At 50.6% G+C, this 19,166-nt stretch overlaps 1 protein-coding gene across 1 annotated transcript in view; it reads left to right on the top strand.

The window, feature by feature from the left end:
- Window positions 1-15,181, top strand: part of Jph2 (junctophilin 2) — a 61,477-nt gene extending 46,296 nt beyond the window's left edge. Inside the window, 4 exon segments of the mRNA XM_040732908.1 lie at window positions 9,232-9,350; window positions 11,332-12,044; window positions 12,751-12,845; window positions 13,514-15,181. Of these exon segments, the coding sequence (XP_040588842.1) occupies window positions 9,232-9,350; window positions 11,332-12,044; window positions 12,751-12,831 (913 nt within the window). The 3' untranslated portion in view covers window positions 12,832-12,845; window positions 13,514-15,181.
- The last annotated feature ends 3,985 nt before the right edge of the window (window positions 15,182-19,166 follow it).

Below are 19,166 nucleotides of genomic sequence, written 5' to 3'. Positions count from 1 at the left end.
ACTGAAGAATGATACGCAGGTTCCTCCTCTAGCCTCTACAAGCACTCACGAGCATTCACATGAATGCATGAGCTTGTAACACACGCTTGCGCGCGCGCGCGCGTGCGCATGCAGCACACACACACACACACACACACACACACGAGACAAAGAAAGTCAATCAGTTAGTGAATAAATGTAATATTTTAAAAAAGGATGAAAGGAAGAAAGAAAGTTTAAAAGTGGGAAGGGGCTGGAAGGTAAGCCATGTAGTACCAGAGTTTTCCTGTTCAAACCCTCCCTCAGCGGGAATGCCTGGGAGAGGTCCCTATCTGCTGACAGTGTGCTCATGGTGGCTGTAGGCTTTCCCACATCTAGGATACAGGGACGCTCTCATCATTATAGCTGTTGAGTGTTCTGTGGCTGAGAGGCAGTGATGGTGGACATCTCTTCTGGAGCCTGGTGCCTGGCATGGCCTGCACTGGTTAGTCACTGGAACAGGCTTTGGAACCAGAAGTGTGATTTCTGGTTGTGGGTGGGTGGGATCCCCTGGGGGTCTTCCTCCTGCAGGGTCTCAGTGGAGGTGCTGGGGACATGGACTGCCAGGTCCCAGGAGCAAATGGCAGCTGCTTGGAATTCCTCCCAGAGTCCTTATCAGTTTCCATTCACTCTGGGGTGGGGCTCAGGGGGATGCTGGTGCCACTGGGGGCTGCTCTGGGGAAAGCTGGAATGCCACAGCTGAGCTCCACCTGGGGAGGGGCGCCCGGAGGCGGGGCATTGCTGAGTGGGGAGGCCTCAGCTGTCACATTCCTCAGAGAGAACGCTCCTGGGTGCCTTGCCCTTATTTAGGCAGGAGATGTCTGCTGACTTGGGTCTGCCGGATGCCATGGCAGGACGACTCAGCCTCACCAGGTGGGCGGGGCAGGCTGAGGCAATCAAAGCTAGGTCAGCAAGCTCTGGGGCAGCCGATCCCAGTAGACCCAGATACCCCAGGGTGGCAAGTTCAACCCTTGAGGGGACAAAGTACCTTGTCAGCAAAACCCAGCAGCCGCCGTTTGTGGGAGGCCGTCTGTGCCAGCCTATAAGCCCGAGGGGAGCGCCCCTACTCAAGGTTGTATGACTTTCCCCACTTGCTAAAGAAGCTGAACTATGGCCCCGCCCCTTCCATCTTATTTTGGTGGCAGTCACAATGGAATTCCAGGCTTGCCCTGTTCCTCCTGGTGTGGGGGCTGGCAACCCAGTGTACCCACCTGTTAGTGACGATTGCAAGGCAAAGAAGAGTGACAGTCTTTTATAAATTTATAACCCAGGGTGTCCATCATTTGGGCAGATCTTGTTTGTTCCCACTTCCATTAAGCTAATCAAGATGATCCCCTACAAGTGTGCTAAGACGTTTGTCTACAACATGCTTCTAGATCGCAAGAAGTTGATAATTGACATTAGTCATCATAACAGGGCCCGCCCCATCCCACGTGGTTTCTGGATATTGCTCTATAACTCAGCAGCTTCACGCCATGACTGTAGGGCTGTTCTTATCACCAGTTTACAGATGAAAAAAAAATCAAGGCACAGGAACTTTAAGCCGCTCATTCTTACACCCATGCTCCTAACACCTCCAAACACTAAAATAGGAGTGGCAATTTTTCCTTTATAAAACTACTTGCTTCCCAATTTTCTTCTACATGGAATTAGTATTATCTTATGGTATATAATATTTATAAAATATATCTTTAAGATATAGAACATAGAATAAAGGAGATAAACTTATATATATGCTTACTTACTATAAAACAGAAATAATAAAAGCCAGCTCTGGCCGCATAACCTGCCCAGTGGGCTTTCTCCTCCCAGCATCCCTCCATCCATTCCACTCTTAAGACTTTTCACCTTGTCTTGTCTCTCCCCCAGACTCTGCATCTTCCCAGAGCAAGGGCCATGTATGGCTCAACTTTCACTTTAATAACCAATGGGTAAGTGATTGACTTCTCTCTTCCTCAGTTTTCCCATCTGTAAAATGGTAGCAGGGTCTATCTTAGAAGTAGTAAGAGCTGGACATTGGTGGTGCACGCCTTTAATACCAGCACTCCGGAGGCAGAGGCAGTTGGATCTCTGTGAGTTCGAGGCCAGTCTGGTCTACAGAGCGAGTTCCAGGACAGCCTCCAAAACAATACAGAGAAACCCTGTCTTGAAAAAGTGATGTGAGCCCTTAATCTTTTTGTCATTTTTTTCTTGTTAGGAGCAATCTTCACATCCCTAAATAGGAAAAAAAACTATAAGACACATAGAAGAAAATATATAGGGGGAAATCTTTGTGATGTTGGTTTAGGACAAAAAGCTTCTTAGATATGATGCCAAAAGTCCAGATAATAATAACAACAACAAAAAGGTAATTAAACCTTGTTACAACTTGAGGCTTTTGTGCTTCCAAGAGTATCATTAAGAAAGTGAAAAGTTGACTAGATAGCTCAGCTGCGGAGCAAGCCCAGGGACCTGGGTTCAACTCCTGGAGCCTGTGTAAAGGTAGAGGGGGAAAACCCACTCTAGTTTATTTATATTTCATTTTTTTTTGAGACAGGGTCTCTCACTGAACCTGGCATTTGGCCAGAGCGGCCACTGAGCCTCGTGGAACCATTTGTCTCTGCCTTTCCAGTGCTGGGTTACCGATATATACCGCTGAACCTAGCTTTAACGTGGGTGCTGGGGACCCAAACTCAGGTCCTCATGCTTGCACCGCAAGTGCTTTACCAAGCGAGCCGTCTCTGCAGCCACTTAGCCAACTACCTTACGGCTTGTTTCCTGCTGTAGTGTTTAGGGTGTTGCCAGGGTCTCCTGGTAGGCAGGATCCCTAGGGTATGACTGTACCCCATGATGTTTGTGCCTGTCTGGTAGTCCATGGCACAAACCGGGTGCAGAGTGCTCAACGGATAGCCAAACGAACGTTAGCGGTCTCAGGGGAAGAAATGTTTGCTTCTGCATTAGAACAGAGGGCTGCAGACTTTTCTGTAACAGACCAGAAGGGAAATACTTCTGGCTGTACTCATCATACTGTCTCTATGGCAACCGCATAACTCCAGACAGTACACAGATGATTGAGTGCTGCTGCACTCTACTACAACTTTATACAGACACCGAAATTTAAATCCCAGACCGTTTTCACATGTTAGAAAATATTATTCCTTTATTATTTTTCCAACCACTTAATAAAACAACCATTTTTAGCCATGGTGGTATAAAACCAGGCAGGGGCTGTATTTGACCAGGGGCTGAATTTGGCCAAGTCCTGCACCAGCTTTAAGAGGGGTTCAAGGCGTGTTCTGTTAGTAGTTGTGTCTGAGGAGCCAGAATAGAGCCATGACAGACACTCCAAAAGTTGTAGTAAGTGAATGAACCAACGCATTAATGTGGATCTTGAGCATGGAGGGAGGGGAAGGGCCTTCCAGGCTGGGGAAACAGACCAAGCTTAGACCTGGCTCCAAGAAGCCACTGATATGTGATGTGGCCATCAGGGGAAAACACTGGCTCTAAGCAAGCAGCATGGAGCCTGGGGACAGGAAAAAGAGGTGTGTGTGGGGGTGGCAAACGCTCCCCAAGGTGGCTGTGCTGAGTGATGGCCCTGGACCATTCCAGAACTACCAACCTTATTTTTAACCCAGCCGCTGAAAGATAATCCAAAAGCCACCAAGAAGACTTGTCTGCCTGCCCCTCCCCTTGCCCCAGTTACTGTCCCCTCCCTCCCCTCCCCCAGCAGGCACAGCAGCACCCTGGGAGACCCTCACCCAGAGGCCACATCTGTATGTACGGGGTGGTTGAGGGAAGAAAGTGCCCCTGTGTCCCCTATTGCAGCCTGGGCTGGGGAGGGCCATTGGTGCTTAAAGACAGCCATCCAAGGATCCCACCCCCCACCCCCACCAGCAGGCTAGGGACAGCCCAGGATGGAGCTGGCCTCAGCACTGTGGATGCTTCTCAAACGAGTCAGCAGCAGAGGCGCTGGATGGCTTCTGGGGCACAGGTCACCCCCATCCTGAATCATGGGATTTCTGGTGTAGCTTGAGAATTCGCATTTCTGACGAGCCCCAGGGGGTGATGATGCTGGGGCCTGTGTAGTGGCCACACTCCAGGTGGCATCTGCCTAAAAGCTGTGCCCTCTGGGTGACAGCAGTTCTTCACTCTAGGGTTGCCTGATGATGCAGCCAGTGAGGGCTGCCTCGAGCGGGGCGTGGTAATTCCCACTCCCAAAGCTCACATCCAGTGGAGGTGGCAGCATGCAGTGTGTCGGAGCTGGGCTACCTTTAGGGCATGGTTGGAAGCTCACAAAGGGTGAGGCCCTCAGGTATAGGGCCAAATTCTCTGGACGCACGTGCAGGGCAAGTATAGGGAAGGAAGATGCAGGCAGGGTAGAGACTTAAGGACAGGGGCAAGGGTGGGCCAGAGTCCAGACCAGTGGGTGCAGGGAGAAAGGCTGATCAGGGATCAGCTGGCCCGATGCAGGGTGCGCCCGAAGCACGTGCTCGCTGCCACCTCCGCAGCCCTCATGCCTGGAACAGTGTGGCCACCTCCATCTCCACGCCCTTGCTGGCTGCCAGCTTCCCAAGTTGGCAGAAATGGGGAGTCCTTCAGCTCATATGCCCAAAAAAGGGCATCTTCTCTGCAGGAGGAAGGTTGGCCTGGCATTTCTCTCCCCCCACCTGAGGTTTCAGGTCCCCAGGGAAGTGGCTCTCCGAACACAAGGCTTTTTCTCACACATACGCACACCCAGGTCATACTGAGCAGGGGACTCACCCGCCACTCTGTTCTGACGTCAAGAGAGTCTTGTGGCTCTAACCACCACGGTCACCACCTGTCTAAATTGTTGGCATGATGTAGGGAACAGGTCCCATCTGCCGCTCATTTCATTTCTCAGAAACTACCCAAATCTCCACACCTCTGAGGTGCAAAGAGAAAGCTCTGGAGTCCCAGTGGGGTTGAACTGGGGTAAGGTGAGGTGCAGACACCCATTTAGTCTTTACTTAAAATATTCCTCCTAGATTGCTCATCTGGCTTTTCATGTTTGCGTTAATTTTACTGTAAAATATTGTGTTAAAAATGTGATTTAGGAAGGCTGGGTGTCTCAGTGGTTAAAAACGCTTGCTGCAAAATCATGGGAGCTGGAGGTCCAGTCCCCAGAATCCACATAAATGCTAAGTGGGCATGGCAACACTCCTGTAATTCTGTCATCACAATGTGAAGACAGGACCCAGAAAAACCAGCTAGCAAGACTCTGGGTTTGGCTGAGAGACCCTGTCTCATCGAGTAAGATGGATTCCAAGCAACTAGGATGATTCCCAACATCTATCTCACATATGAACTTATACACGTGTGCCTACACACATGCAGAACATATATATATGTGCACATGGCACACATGTAAATGGAAAAGAAGTAAAAAGTAAAATAAAATATGATTTGTCTTGTTTCCTGAGCTCTTTGGGCATCTGAGTGTCTCACATCACCTGAACTCACAGAGCCGAAGCTGGGCGGCAAAGTTTCTGATCCCCCCAAAGACTTGACAGTCACCATGAAGCTCCTGGATCACGTGTGCACACGGGTGCCTGTGTGTGCACCATTGGCTTGGGGAGCTCCTGGATCGTGTGTGTACACGGGTGCCTGTGTGTGTGCACCATGGCCTGGGATGCTCCTGGATCATGTGTGCACACGGGTGCCTGTGTGTGTGCACTATGACCTGGGAAGCTCCTGGATCACATGTGCACATGGGTGCCTGTGTGTATGTTCACTTTCGTGAGACAAACAGCAGTGAGACTGTGTGTCCTGGCGCAGAAGGCAGGGTCTGAGGACCTGACCTGTGTGAGTTGGAGAGCAGACTTCACTCTTCCTTGCTGTGTGGAAGGCAAGCCTCTGGGTAGAGCACGGGCTCTAGTTCCACAATGCCGCCACTTCCTCATTGCGTTCCTCAGGTTGTTTATTCTGTTTCTTCAAGCCTCCAGCCCTATGCCTGACTGGACTCCCATAGTCCCCCAGCAGCCAGCTTCCACTGGCCCTCCATTGGAACTCTTCTTGGACTGTTTCCTTGGACTCTATATGCCCCTTCTGGGCACACCTCACAGCTGTGACCAGATACTTCTGCTGCCATGTGACAAGGCTGAGCTGCCTTCTCCAGTCAGGGTGGTCAGCTCCAGTCATATATGACATTCCCAAACCGTTATCAAGCGTACAGAATTTTGGGTCAGGGTCTAAAGTGCCAACTTCCACATTGCTTGACTACCCTTCAACCTATCGGTGCCTCAGTTTCCTTCTGTGTAAAATGGGGAGAGTGGAACACTGGCTTCCTAAATCATTCTCATGACTAGTGAGCATCCCTTTGCAACTCCTTCCAAACAGGGCCTGGCATGTTTGCAAGCAGGGCTGTTACTGAGGTAGGCATTGTTCTTCAGCTAGTCATGTTAGACTGTGCCAACAGCTGATACAAATATCTCTCCAATGTCAAGCATGTGACATGTGACATGACAAATGTTTAGCGTTTGTTCTTGTAGCATTCCAGAGTGGGACGGCAAGAGGAGTCTTCCTTCCACACGCTGACTGACAGGCTCAGTTCCTCCACTCTGTTTCTTCTAACAAAATATTTTTAGTTAAAAAATTTATTTTATGTGTAGGAGTGAGCTATCCGCCCAACAGGGCGTGGTCAAGGTAAAGATAAAAGGAAACGAAAGGAAAAGGGGCTTCCCTTTTTTCTCCTGGAAGCCAGCCACGCTTCTGACTCCTGGTCAGTGCGACTTTATGTGTGTGGGTGTTTCGCCTGAATGTATGGGCACCACGTGCGTGTCTTGCCCATAGAGGTCAGTAGAGGGCGCCACATCCCCCAGGACTGAAGTTATAGATGGTTGTGAGCTGCCATGAGGGTGTGGGCATTGAACCCGGATCAATTCCCAGCACCAGTACTCTTAACTATTGATCCACCCAGCTCTCCAGCTCCTCTACTGCTCTTCTTACAGGCCACCAGGGATGCTGCAGACAGGATTCGGGGGGGGTCCATGTCCCTAGAAACATGGCCTGAGGTGGCAGTTCCCGAACTAGTGAGACTAAGAGAATGCTCTCAGGAGAGAGGGCTGTGAAAAGCAGACAGGAAAGGAAGGGGCTGCAAAAGCCTGGTCTCAGCTTCAGACCTGTTTGGTCTGAGCACGGTGGACTGTGGGGTGGGGACCGCACCGTGGGGTTTTGATGGTCACAGAGGCAGTGGGGTGGTGTCATCCAGGCTGTTGGAGGCTCTCTGGGGCTGGGGACATGGCATTTTCACTTTGAACACAGTAGCTTTTTCTATTGCAGTTCTCTGGGGTAGCATGGAGTTATGGGCAGCTGGCATTCACGGCAGTTAGGACAGGTGTATTTGCTCCGTGAAGGGACTGGGCCAGGAACTCAAAGTGTCTGTGCACATGTGAACTGAAGTTTGGTATTTCTTTCAGTTCTGGGATAGGTAGTAGCTGTACCTGTGACTTTGTCTCTAACAGAAATCACAAGTTTGGTTTTCCTTCCTTTTTTTTTGTGACACAAGTGCTAGGATTATACACGAAAGCCACCACATCTACTATACTCACTTATACTTTTAAATTGTGGTGATTAGTAGACCTGATAGATATTTTTAGTGTTGGTGACAAAGGATATGCATTATCATATTACACATTTGTTCTTTTATTTATTGTTCATTGTGTGTGTGAGCATATGAATACAGGTGATCAATAGTCCAAAGAGGGTGTTGGATCTCTTGAAGCCAGAGTTACCAGCAGCTGTGAGCCACCTAATGTAGGTACTAGGAACCACACGTGGGTTGTCTGGAAGAACTATATGTTCTTCTAGTCATTGAGTCATCACTCCAGCCCCACAGATTTGTTCTTTTAACTATTTTATTAACTGCATCAATTTAGCTGTAGTTCTTCACAAACCCATATACTTTGCATATTTTAACACCTTGGTAGAGCCTTCATCCAGTAGCTGATGGAAGCAGAAGCAGAGATTCACAGCTAAGCACTGAGCAGAACTCCTGGAATCCAGTTGTAGACAGGGAGGAGTAATGAGCAAAGGGGTCAGGACCATGTTGTGGAAATCCACAGAAACAGCTGACCTGAGCAAGAGGGGCCTCATGAACTCCAGTCTGACAGCTGGGGATCCAGCATAGGACAGAACCAGACCCATTGAACGTGGGTGTCAGTTGGGAGGCTTGGGCAGTCTATGGGGCCGCTGGTAGTGGAACCAGTATTTATCCCTAGTGCGTGAACTGGGATTTTGGAGCGCATTCCCTATGGAGGGATACTCTTTCAGACTAGATACAGAGGGGAGGGTCTTGGTCCTGCCCCAAATGATGTGACAAACTTTGATGACCCCCCATGGGAGACCTCACCATTTCTGAGGAGTGGATGAGGGGTAGGATGGGGAGATGGTGGGGAGAGTGGGAGGATGGAAGGAAGAGAAAACTGGAATTGGTATGTAAAATAAGATTGTTTTAAATTTCAATAAAAATGAACAAAAACCTTGTCGATATTATTATTAGTATTGTGTATTTATTTGCATGGATGTCACAGGACAAATCTTTGGGGTTGGTTTTCTCCTTCCACCTTTACATGGATTCGCAAGATTGAACTCTAGTCCAGGCTTGCTTGGCAAGTACCTTGCCTGTCTCTTATTTTGTGTAATTACAAACATTCTTCTACCAGATGTGATGGTTTTAATCCCAGCACTTGAGAGGCAGAGGCAGGCAGATCTCTGTGTGTTCAAGGCCACCCTGGTTTACACAGCAAGCTCCAGGCCACTCAGGGCTACATGGTGAGACCCTATCTCAAGAACAAAACAAAATGTTGTCTGGAAAAGGAGTCCACAGGCTTCATCAGTCAGTCAAAGGCAGGAGAGAGAGTATATGACATGAAAGAGGCTAAACACCATGTTCTGGGATGGTAGCCTCTTCTGTATTCAGCCAGCCACAGGGGAAAGGGCTTTATTGATTAGATCTGGAAATAACACATCAGGTCTTCCCAGAATGCACTGGAAAGAATCTGACCATACCTAACTGTAAGGGAGGCTGGGGAATGCAGTCTATGTATACCTAGAAACTGGAGGACTGGGCTAGGGAATGCCCAATAGTCTGGGTCAGGGGCTTGTAATACTCATTGACATCCCAAGTGAGAACTTCTGTCCAGGGTATCTTGCTGTGTCTTAGAGAGGATGGGCATAGGGCTAGATCCTAAATTTCCCACCATATTGTCTCCTTAGGACAAGCCACGCCAAAGCCAAGGCTGAGGCATCGGAACAGGCTTCCCTGGCTGCCAACCACGAATCCAACATTGCCCGTACGTTGGCCAAGGAGCTGGCCCCAGACTTCTACCAGCCAGGTAGGGCCAGCCACGGGTGGATTGGGCAGGGGAGTCCCAGGGTGGGTGCTTTTCCTCACTTGCTACAAGGTGGAGATGCCTAAGTGGGGCTCTAAATGCCTATGGGTGTGGTACAAACAGGAGATGTGGGATTCTTGGGGGTACACATCTCCACCTCTATGCAGGACTGGGCTGAGACAGCTGAGGCTCCGGGCTGAGGATGGGATCCACCCCAGTTGTCTCTTGTCCCTCCTTTCTGCAAGACAGATGAGGGGAGCCGGTGATGCTGAGATGAACGAGTCTCTGGGGCATGGGGGGCAGTCAAAGGGCTCTCTGTACCTTTTAAGAGTTTGTGGGGGCGTGGTTGGAACTTTATTTGGGCAGCCAACTAGCTCCCAAATAAAGGCACTGAGACTTAATATTAATTATGAATGCTCAGCCTTAGCTTAGGCTTGTCCCACCAGCTATTTTAACTTAATTTAACTTGTTTCTGTTCATCTTTATTTTGCCTCATGGTTCTTTACCTTTCTTTCATTCTGTATTTCCTACTTTCCTTCTCTCTTCATGTCTGGCTGGCTGTCCCCTGGCATCTCCTTTCTTTCTTCATTTTTCAAGCCTAAATTCCTCCTCCTACTTACTCTCCCTACCCAAAAGTCCTGATTATACCTCCTCCCTTGCTATTGGTTTTTTATTAGACCCATCAGGTGCCTTAGGCAGGCAAGGTAAAATAGCAACACATCTTTACATAACTAAATAAATGCAACATATCCTTAAATAGTCAAACAAACGCAACACATCTTTACATAGTCAAACGAATATTCTGCAAAAGCAGGGCATTGATCAGGTACTGCCTGTGTGTCAGGCACCATGCTGGGCTCTGGGGACATGAAGCTAGGACCCAGAATCAGAAAGAGTCACACAGACTCTTACGTTTAAATCCTTGCCTGCTCTTCACCAGGTTGTGCAAGGTGAATGGTGACACTCAGCTCCTGAACTGTGACATGGGTATAAGAATAGTGCCGACTTTCTGGGCGTGAACTAAGTGCATGTAAAGGCTGCAGTGAGCTCGCAGTGGCCGACGCTCCTCACGTAGTGGCCTACTGCATCTCACATAGAGAATGAGTTCTGACTGAGTGGTCAAACCAGGACTCCGGGCCCTAGCCAGGTCTGTGGGTCTGACTTGCCACTGTGGGCTCAGTCTAGAGTTCCTAACTTAGTGGGTCTGCGTGGAGCTGGTGAGTGATACGCATAATGACTGAGCATGTAGAACTACCCTTTGAAAGCCTGCACTGCACAGGCAGACCTTAGGCACATGGACCAAGAAGAGGGGGCTGCAGGTTCAAAGGCACAGAAATGAAATAGAGCGGCATGCAGGAAGCTAGATGGTATAACAGGAAACGGGGTGAGGTTGAGTGAAGAGACTCGGGAAGGGGACGCAACTGCGCTTGGCAGAGCTGCGCCGGCTGCTGAGCGCGGAGATCGGGGCTCTCCTCATCCGAGGGGGTTTGAGTGAGAAAAACGTTTAGTGCCTGGAAACATCATTCTGGCTGCAGCTCACCATCCAGAGTGATGCTTTGCCTGTGATGCAGGGGGTGCGGCTTCTTTCTGGTCACAGTGTTCCCCCTGCTGGTTACAGGAAGCTCAGCACTAGCTTCAGCCATTGCAAATCACTTTCGCAAGTAAACTTCCCAAAAGAATAGGATTAGGCCCATTTTTCAGACAAACGACTGGAAAGAGACCAGTTAGTCGCATCATCTTGGCCCTTTGCTGTGTGATGCTGGGCAAATGACTTAACGTCTCTCGGTCTCCTTTTCCTCTGTGTTCACAATCCCACTCACCTACCTAACAGTTATTGAAATCCACTCCTTCACACAGCCTGATCCTTGGTGCCGTGAGTGGTGGTCTAGTAAATGATCGCGGCTCACAGGGGTTACCTGTTTGGCCCAGGATGGCCCAGCAAGCCGTGGGTTCGAAGCCTACCTCTTTCTATTGTCCCTGGCAGGTCCTGAGTATCAGAAGCGTCGGTTGCTCCAGGAGATCCTGGAGAACTCAGAAAGCCTGTTGGAACCCCCGGAGCGGGGCGCAGGCGCCGGCCTCCCCGAACGGCCCCGGGAGAGCCCGCAATTGCATGAGCGCGAGACCCCGCAGCCTGAGGGAGGACCCCCGTCTCCGGCCGGGACGCCCCCACAACCCAAGAGGCCCCGACCCGGAGCATCCAAGGACGGCCTGCTGAGTCCGGGCGCCTGGAACGGTGAGCCCGGCGGAGAGGGCAGCCGGCCGGTTACGCCATCCGATGGTGCTGGCCGTCGCAGCCCCCGTCCAGCCTCGGAGCACATGGCCATCGAGGCACTGCAGCCGCCGCCCGCGCCATCACGGGAGCCAGAGGTGGCAATGTACCGTGGCTACCACAGTTATGCGGTGCGCACCGGCCCTCCCGAGCCCCCGCCCTTGGAGGACGAGCCTGAGCCCGAGGCCTCCGGATCCAACTCGGTGCCCCCGTCCCCCGCCTCTGCCACCGCCCCAGAGGAGCATCCCCCTGCACCGCGAAGTCCGGTGCCCGCCAAGCCCGCCACGCTGGAGCCCAAGCCCATCGTTCCCAAAGCCGAGCCCAAGGCCAAGGCGCGCAAGACAGAGGCCCGAGGGTTGAGCAAGGTCAAGAAGAAGAGTCGTAAGGAGGTGGCACTGGCGGCAGAGGCTGAGGTGGAGGTGGAGGAGGTGAGGATGAGGACAGAGGCCAACCTCTGAGATCCTTGGGGCTCCAGGCGGGATTGTGAGTGTGTGTGTGTGTGTGTGTGTGTGTGTGTGTGTGTATGTGTGTGTGTGTGTGTGTGTGTGTGTGTGTGTGTGCGCGCGCGCGTGCATGCGCAGAGTGAAAGGTGTCTTAGGGAACTGGAGGCAGGACAGGACAGGGGCCAACTCCAGCAGTAGTGGTGCACTAGACGGAGAAGCAGTGGCAGGTGGGAAATTGAGCAATAGAGTGCATCTGTCGAGTGTGTGGCATTTGGCCAGGGTACCAGCCACCTCTCTGTTCAGGATGCAGCAGGGAGGGCTTCCTGGGGGTGGAGGAAGATACTAACAGGGCTTGAGTTCTGGACCTCTGTTGGAGTCCAGGAACCAAACACAGCAGCAGAGAGCAAAGCTTATAGTTAGGGAGGTGAGAGTTCCCGGCTGCCTTCGGTGTGGCTTGCCAGATGTCCTTTCCAGGCTCTAGAGAATTGGGTTAATTAGCTCCAAGAACTCCCCCAGCTCTCATGGTCTGGTGCAGACCAGGGTGCAGAGGCCAACTCTGAACAATCCAGGATGCTTTTAGGAAGATCCTTCCAGAAGCCCCGGCTCCTCTGCCTAGCCTTGTAACCTGGCTAGGAATGTGGGGGTGTCTAGTGGTCCTGGGGACTTAGCAGCCTTTCTTCATGCCTTCAAGGTACCCAACACTGTCCTCATCTGTATGGTGATTCTGCTTAACATTGGTCTGGCTATCTTATTTGTTCACCTCCTGACTTGACCCTCATCTACCAGGTAAGGCCAGAGTTTGAAGCCTGGGAGGCAGGGGGTGGGGCTTGGTACTTGGTACTGGGCATGATCTTGTGGGTCGGTAAAGCCCACCCCTTACTGTACATGTGTGATAAGCTTTGCACCCCACATTTATGTGCTCATACGCAAGTCGATCCCCCCTTTCTCTCTACTTTGCCCCACCCCCTTTAGTTGTCTGCCCCTCCACAGTTGGTTCTGTTCTCTCCCTATGGTAGAATTTAGGCTTAGGCTGAAGGACAGAGGCCCTCACTGTGCAGCCTTCCTCCTGCCCTGATCCCCCAAAGACCTTCTGCTTTAGTGTGGTTTAGTGTGACCTGGAAGTTTCTAGACAGCCCTAGGAGAGAGGAAGTCCTTGTTCTGTCACTGCATAATAACCAGTGACAGTTTTAGCCTGCGGCTATAGCTCTGGGGTCTAGTGCTGAGCTCTGGAGGTTCTCTGTGTCACTGGACACCTGGGAGACCTTTCTTCAGGCACTGATAACTCTGGGCTCCAAAGACCAGGAGAAGTGACTCCAAAGACAGCGGGGAAGGGATGGGGCCAGTGGCCCAGCAGGGGTGACCTGTCTCTGATTCCCTTGCAAAGTAGAGGCCTGGTGCCTGTCCAGCTTGTGGCTCAGCATGTCCCTCTGCTGACTGGTGTTGTCTCCCTTAAGGGCCAGGAGTGCCACTGAGGATGCCAGGACCTGTCTTTCTGCAATGCCAAGCAGGTGTCCCAGGAGGACTGGACTGTGAACTGAAGCCTTGTTCCACCCACTCCATGGATATTTGAGGAGGCCTCCCTGTGAGCCCTGGGTGCCAGGGTGCCTGAGGAAGAGAATGTCTAGGTACCCTCCAGCGCGAAGGATGCCCTGAGAGAAGGACCCTGGTCATCCCTAGCTTCCGATCTGCTCCTGTATCGTCCTCAGCCCTGCCTCGCCTTGCCCTGTCATCCTTCCCTGGGCTTTTGTGTGTTTTGAGAGATGCCACCTAAGCAAGATATTAATACAAATCTCTTCCTCCTATACAACCTCCAATCTAGTACTCTGGTTGACGGCTTGAGGTCACCCAGGAAGATGAGGGGCACAGAAGTCCCTTGGGTAGTGAAGGTGTGAAGACCCTGGGATGGTGCAGTCCTCCCCAGCCCACATTGATCCGGAGTTTAGAGAGCTCTGGAGGGCAGTGTAGGAAATGGAGAAGCCCAGTCGAATATACCAGTGTGCAATGCTCTGCATCCTCCCACCAGGCCAGTTGGCCTCCCCGAGGACCAGTGGCAGGGGAGACCTGAGCATCTGAGCCTTTGGCTGGGAAATCACCTCCAGGAGTCTGGGTGGGGTGGGAAGAAGGCAAAGCATGTTGGTGATGGCCCCTGGTTTTGAGTGTGTCTGGACCTGAGGCTGGAGTTCATTTGGGGTCACTGATGTGTCCTGGGTCATTGTATAGGAGCCCTAGGCCTGAGAGCTACAGCTACTGTGATGTATTATGAATTGGCTTATCTGCTGAGGGATCAGGGGAGCATGGTGGGGAAGCCTGTGGAAGGCAAGGGCTACATCCCTGGTGCATATTCTCTGGCAGAGAGAGGCTGGAGATAAGCATTATCCAGGAAGACAGGAGTCAGTCTGGACTCCAGCTGCAGGCTGTGCAATACTGAATTGTGCTTGGCAGGTTTACTTGCATGCACCTCACTTAAAGACGTTTGCACCACACTGCGTGTTTGGGCCCTTGGGCTTGCTGGGTGCAGCATGGCAGCCTAGGACTTGTGGTCTCCTATTCCCATGAGGATGGAAGGAAATGGTTCCCAGGGCCCCCCAAGTTTAGGAGGCAATGGCATCCAAGCTGAGTTGGAGAAAACTGCTGACACACTCTGACTTCATTTCTTTGGACCTCTCAGACTTGGGCATGGAAGCTGGGCCTCCTCCTAGAACAGACATGAACATGGATATTGGGGGGTCAGCTTCCTTTTCTTCTCAGTCCATGGGCATCTTCTCTTTGAGTGTCACGCTGGCTGTCCCCTGCACTGCTGGGGCTTGGTGACTTGGTTGGAATCACTTTTCTACAGAGAGGAGCCTGCAGATGTTCCTGTACCAGCCAGTGTGGGCAGGACTGTGCCTCTGGCTGGGTTTTCCTGGATTCTAGAGAATGGGGATGGGTGGGTGGAGGTTTTTTAGGGGTGACAGGACCCAGGCCTTGGATCTGAGGTCATTGCCGTACTCTGGGTCTGGTCCAGCCCTGGGGACAAGCTTGTGACTGTCGGAGCTATCAGGGTTGTTTTAGGAGGTATGTATGGTATGGGATGGGTTCAGAATGCCAAGTCTGTGCCAAAAATAAATCTGCATCTTCTCACAGCTCCAGCTGTGTTGTAGTGTCTGCTTGTGGGTCCAGAATGAGGGGTGGGGGCTGCTGGGTGAAGGATACAGGGAGTGGATGGGAGATGGATACTATATCACCTCCTCTTTCTAAAGATGCTCACATAAAGCACTGGAGGGTAGCCAAGGGGCCTCCAGTCTGGAGAAGAGGCCCAGGACCATGCATCCCTTGTAGTCTTTTTCCAAAAGCTGCTCTGGTTAGCCTATGACAGCAGCAAGAGTCTGCCCTTTGAGATGGAGGCTCTCTGGACTCCAGTCCTGGCTTAGACATTCTGTGTATGGAGCCTCCATTTATTTATTTATTGATTGATCCATCTATAAAGTGGGGGTAACCCTGACTACCTCCTGGGGTTACCAGAGCACCACATTAAGGACTAAAAGGGTTCAGAGGGTTGGCTCAGTGGGCAAAGTGCTGTGCAGGCATGGGGACCTGAGTTCGGATCAACAGAACCCACAGAAGTGGAAGACAGCAACACACGTCCGCAAAGCTACCTCTTGGCACTTGATGGTCAGCCAGTTTCACTGAAATGGTACACTCCGGGTTGAATGAGAGGCTCTGTCTCAAAATAATATGGTGGAGAGGCAATTGAGGTAGATAGACATCTTGCTGTCAACTCCTGGCATCCATGTGTACCCACAAGGCAAGTGACCACATACACATCATTCTCTCTCTCTCTCTCTCTCTCTCTCTCTCTCTCTCTCTCTCTCTCTCTCTCTCTCTCTCACACACACACACACACAAGCCAAAGTTTATATAAAGTCTAGCTTATCTCATTGCTCTCACAGTGTTACACATGGTAACAGCCTCTTGCATTTTGATGGAGGGACCCCAGGAACCCCAAAGTGGTGGAGAGCCAGACCACCTAGCCGAAGTGAGAATGGCCTCAGGACCTCCAAACTTGTGACCCATGTCTGATTTGAAGGCACCCTGGGGATTTGTTCCCTCATTCTTTACTGATCCCACAGCCTGAAGATTGCTGAGCATCAGCTAAGCAATCACAGACTGTCTCACTGGGAGGCAGAGGCAGGTAGAGTTCTGTGAGTTCGAGGCCAGCCTGGTCTATAGCCAGAGCTGTTACACAGAAAATCCCTGTAAAAAAAACAATTAAAAAAAGAAAGAAAGAAGGAGGGACACTTATGGTTTAGCTGTGTTCGGCACCCTCCCCCGCCCCCAGAGTCCATATATTGGATCCACACGGGGAGGTGGAGCTGTAAGGTACATTGGGTCCATGTGAGATGTCCTAAGGACATTGCAGGAGCTGCCTTTGGGATTAGGGATTAAGTGAGGAAAATTTTGCAAGACCCTGAGCTCCTGTGAGAGGGAGTGATTACAAGAGCAGGACCAGCCTGGCATGGCTGTCTGGGCTTCCCCTGTGACGAAGTCATTCCTTTGCATGCCTTAACCGTGACACCATTCCCTGCCAGGTCCTCACCAGGTCCTCCCGCCTTGGATTTATGATGTCGAAATTTATGAGCCAAATAAAATGCTCTTCTTTAAAAAGTTAATCCACCTCAAGTATTTCATTATGGAAACCACAAGAAACTGAACTAGCTTGAGGCGCCTCAAAAAGCTTAAAGAAACTAGGCATGGTTGCATTTGACCACAACCCTAGCATTTGGGAGGTGGACAGAAGGGTCACAAGCTCCAGGCTAGATGGGCTTTATAAAGAAACTGGTCTCAAAAAACAAACTAACAAAAAAGCAAAAAACACAAAAACAACAAACAAACAAAATCCCTGAAAAAAAAATAAGGAAAGGAGAGAAAAGGACAGAAAAAGAAACAAGTTCTTTACGTCTTCAGGCTGTGGGTTCAGTAAAGAACGAGGGAACAGATCCCCATCAAATCAGACACGGGTCACAAGTTTGGAGGTCCTGAGGCCATTCTCACTTTGGCTAGTTAGTCTGGCTCAGGTGAGAGACTGGGCAACAGCAGGGAGCATACAGGTTGCAGAGTTCTCTATCCTGTCAGATGTAGACAAGACGATCCACAGCAGCTCAGCCCTGACTGGCACCAGTTACCTGTGATTGCATAATCTTAAGGTGTGGTTTAGATATGGCAACACAATGGCCAGGATGTCAGCCCCAGGGGACAGCAGAATAGAGTGATTGAGACAGGTGCAAGATGGGGTTAGAAATTTATTCTCATTCTCTCTCTCTCTCTCTCTCTCTCTCTCTCTCTCTCTCTCTCTCTCTCTCTCTCTCTCTCTCTCTCATGTGTGTCTGTGTGTACTTGCTATGAATGTATCCTGAGGCCAGAACATAACCTCTGGGAGTCCATTTCCTTGCTGTTTTAAAAGCTGGGGTCTCAGGCATCTTGGGAGGATATTGTAGGCAACAATGACTTGGAACTTCTGATCCTTTATCTTCTGCTTCCTCCATGCCGTTATTACAGGCGTGAGCCACCACACTTGGTTTTCACGGTGCTGGGGACCGGACGGGGCATTCTTGTGCAGGTTCGGCAAACACTCTACCAATTGAATGACACCCCCTGTTTGGGAGGTCAGGCTTTCATCCGGCGTCTACTTGCTCATTGGATGTTTTGCAGGTCTGTATGAAGAGTAAGTGCTCTGCGTGAACGTGGCCTCTACATCCTTTTGCATTAAAGATGGTTTTCTACAACTTTGGGAAACTGTAGCAGTTGACACTGAACCCTCATTGACTCTAGATGAAGAGTTGGAAACGCAGACAGGGAGAACCTTGGGACAGAGGTCTGACCATAAGAAAACAGTTGGGCTGGAGAGACGGCTCATTGGTTAAGAGCACGGGTCATTCTTCTAGAGGACCTGGGTTCAATTCCCAACACCCACATAGCAGCCCACAACTGTCTGTAACTCCAGTTGCAGGGGATCCAACACCCTCACAGAGACACACATGCAAGCAAAGCACCAATGCACATAAAATAAAAATGAATTAAGAAAGAAAGAATGCTGTCACTTCTGTCTCCATTGGAAAGGTTATTCAGTGGTGGCCCACTGACCCACCTCCAAGGCTTCCTCAACAGTTACTAGTGACCCTCCCTTCTGTCCTACTCTGCACTCCAGTTTTCATAAAGACATCTGGGACATCTCAGAATTTCTCTGCATACAGGCCCTGGAAGGTCTGTAGGGGGAGCTGGGAAGATGCTGGGCGACAAGTCATGTGGGCATCTTTTCACCACGTTCATCTGCCTCTGGCCAGCATCTGCATGACTTCTCAGCCACTCCAGTCTCCAGAAGCCCACCGACTAGTTGAGTAGTCTCTGGGAAGGAGGGCAGTTAGTGGCTCGTCTGGCTGATGAGGCGGGTTGTTGAAATCCGTTGGCCAGATTGTCTGCCTGCCCGGGAAGATGGTTTGGCAGCTTCTGCTGAAGTTAAACAGGCACCTACCCTATGATCCAGGATTCTCACTCCCACGTATTTACCCAAAACAAATGGAAACATATGTCCAAGAAGACACGAACAAGAATGTTCACAGTGACTCTGAGTATCCTGCCAACACTAGAAACACGTGTGACTGTCAACAGGCAAAGCAGAAAACACATGGCTCTGCCTAGCGTTAACAGATCCGCGGCGAAACAGTGAGGAGCAACGACAGTCGACAGGAAGCCACTGAATTAAGTGAGAGAAGCAGACGTGTAAACAGCATGGATGGTGATAGGAAATTCTCCGACGGGCACAGCCAGGCTGGAGAGGTTGCCTGGAAGGGGGTGGTGGTGGAGGTAGAGCAGGGAGGGATTGACTAGGAAGAGGGGTTAGTGAGTTTCTGTGGGGTGGTCATGCGTTTGGTCTGGAATGGTGATGACGCATGCGTTGGCCCAAATCTACCGATTTGTATACCTAAAATCTAAACATGTTAGAATAGATAGTTTAGACCTCAGGGTTTTTAAAAATTTCTTGAACAAGTTGGAAATAGAAATTAAGAACCTTCAATTTTTTGTGTGACTATATGGTGTGTGTGTGTGTGTGTGTGTGAGATGGTCCTTAGC

This window comes from Mesocricetus auratus, unplaced genomic scaffold (genome assembly GCF_017639785.1).
Source record: "Mesocricetus auratus isolate SY011 unplaced genomic scaffold, BCM_Maur_2.0 Super-Scaffold_100028, whole genome shotgun sequence".
NCBI classification, from domain to species: domain Eukaryota; kingdom Metazoa; phylum Chordata; class Mammalia; order Rodentia; family Cricetidae; genus Mesocricetus; species Mesocricetus auratus.
Note: the sequence above shows the minus strand (reverse complement) of the source record. Positions and strands in the feature narration are given on the sequence as shown.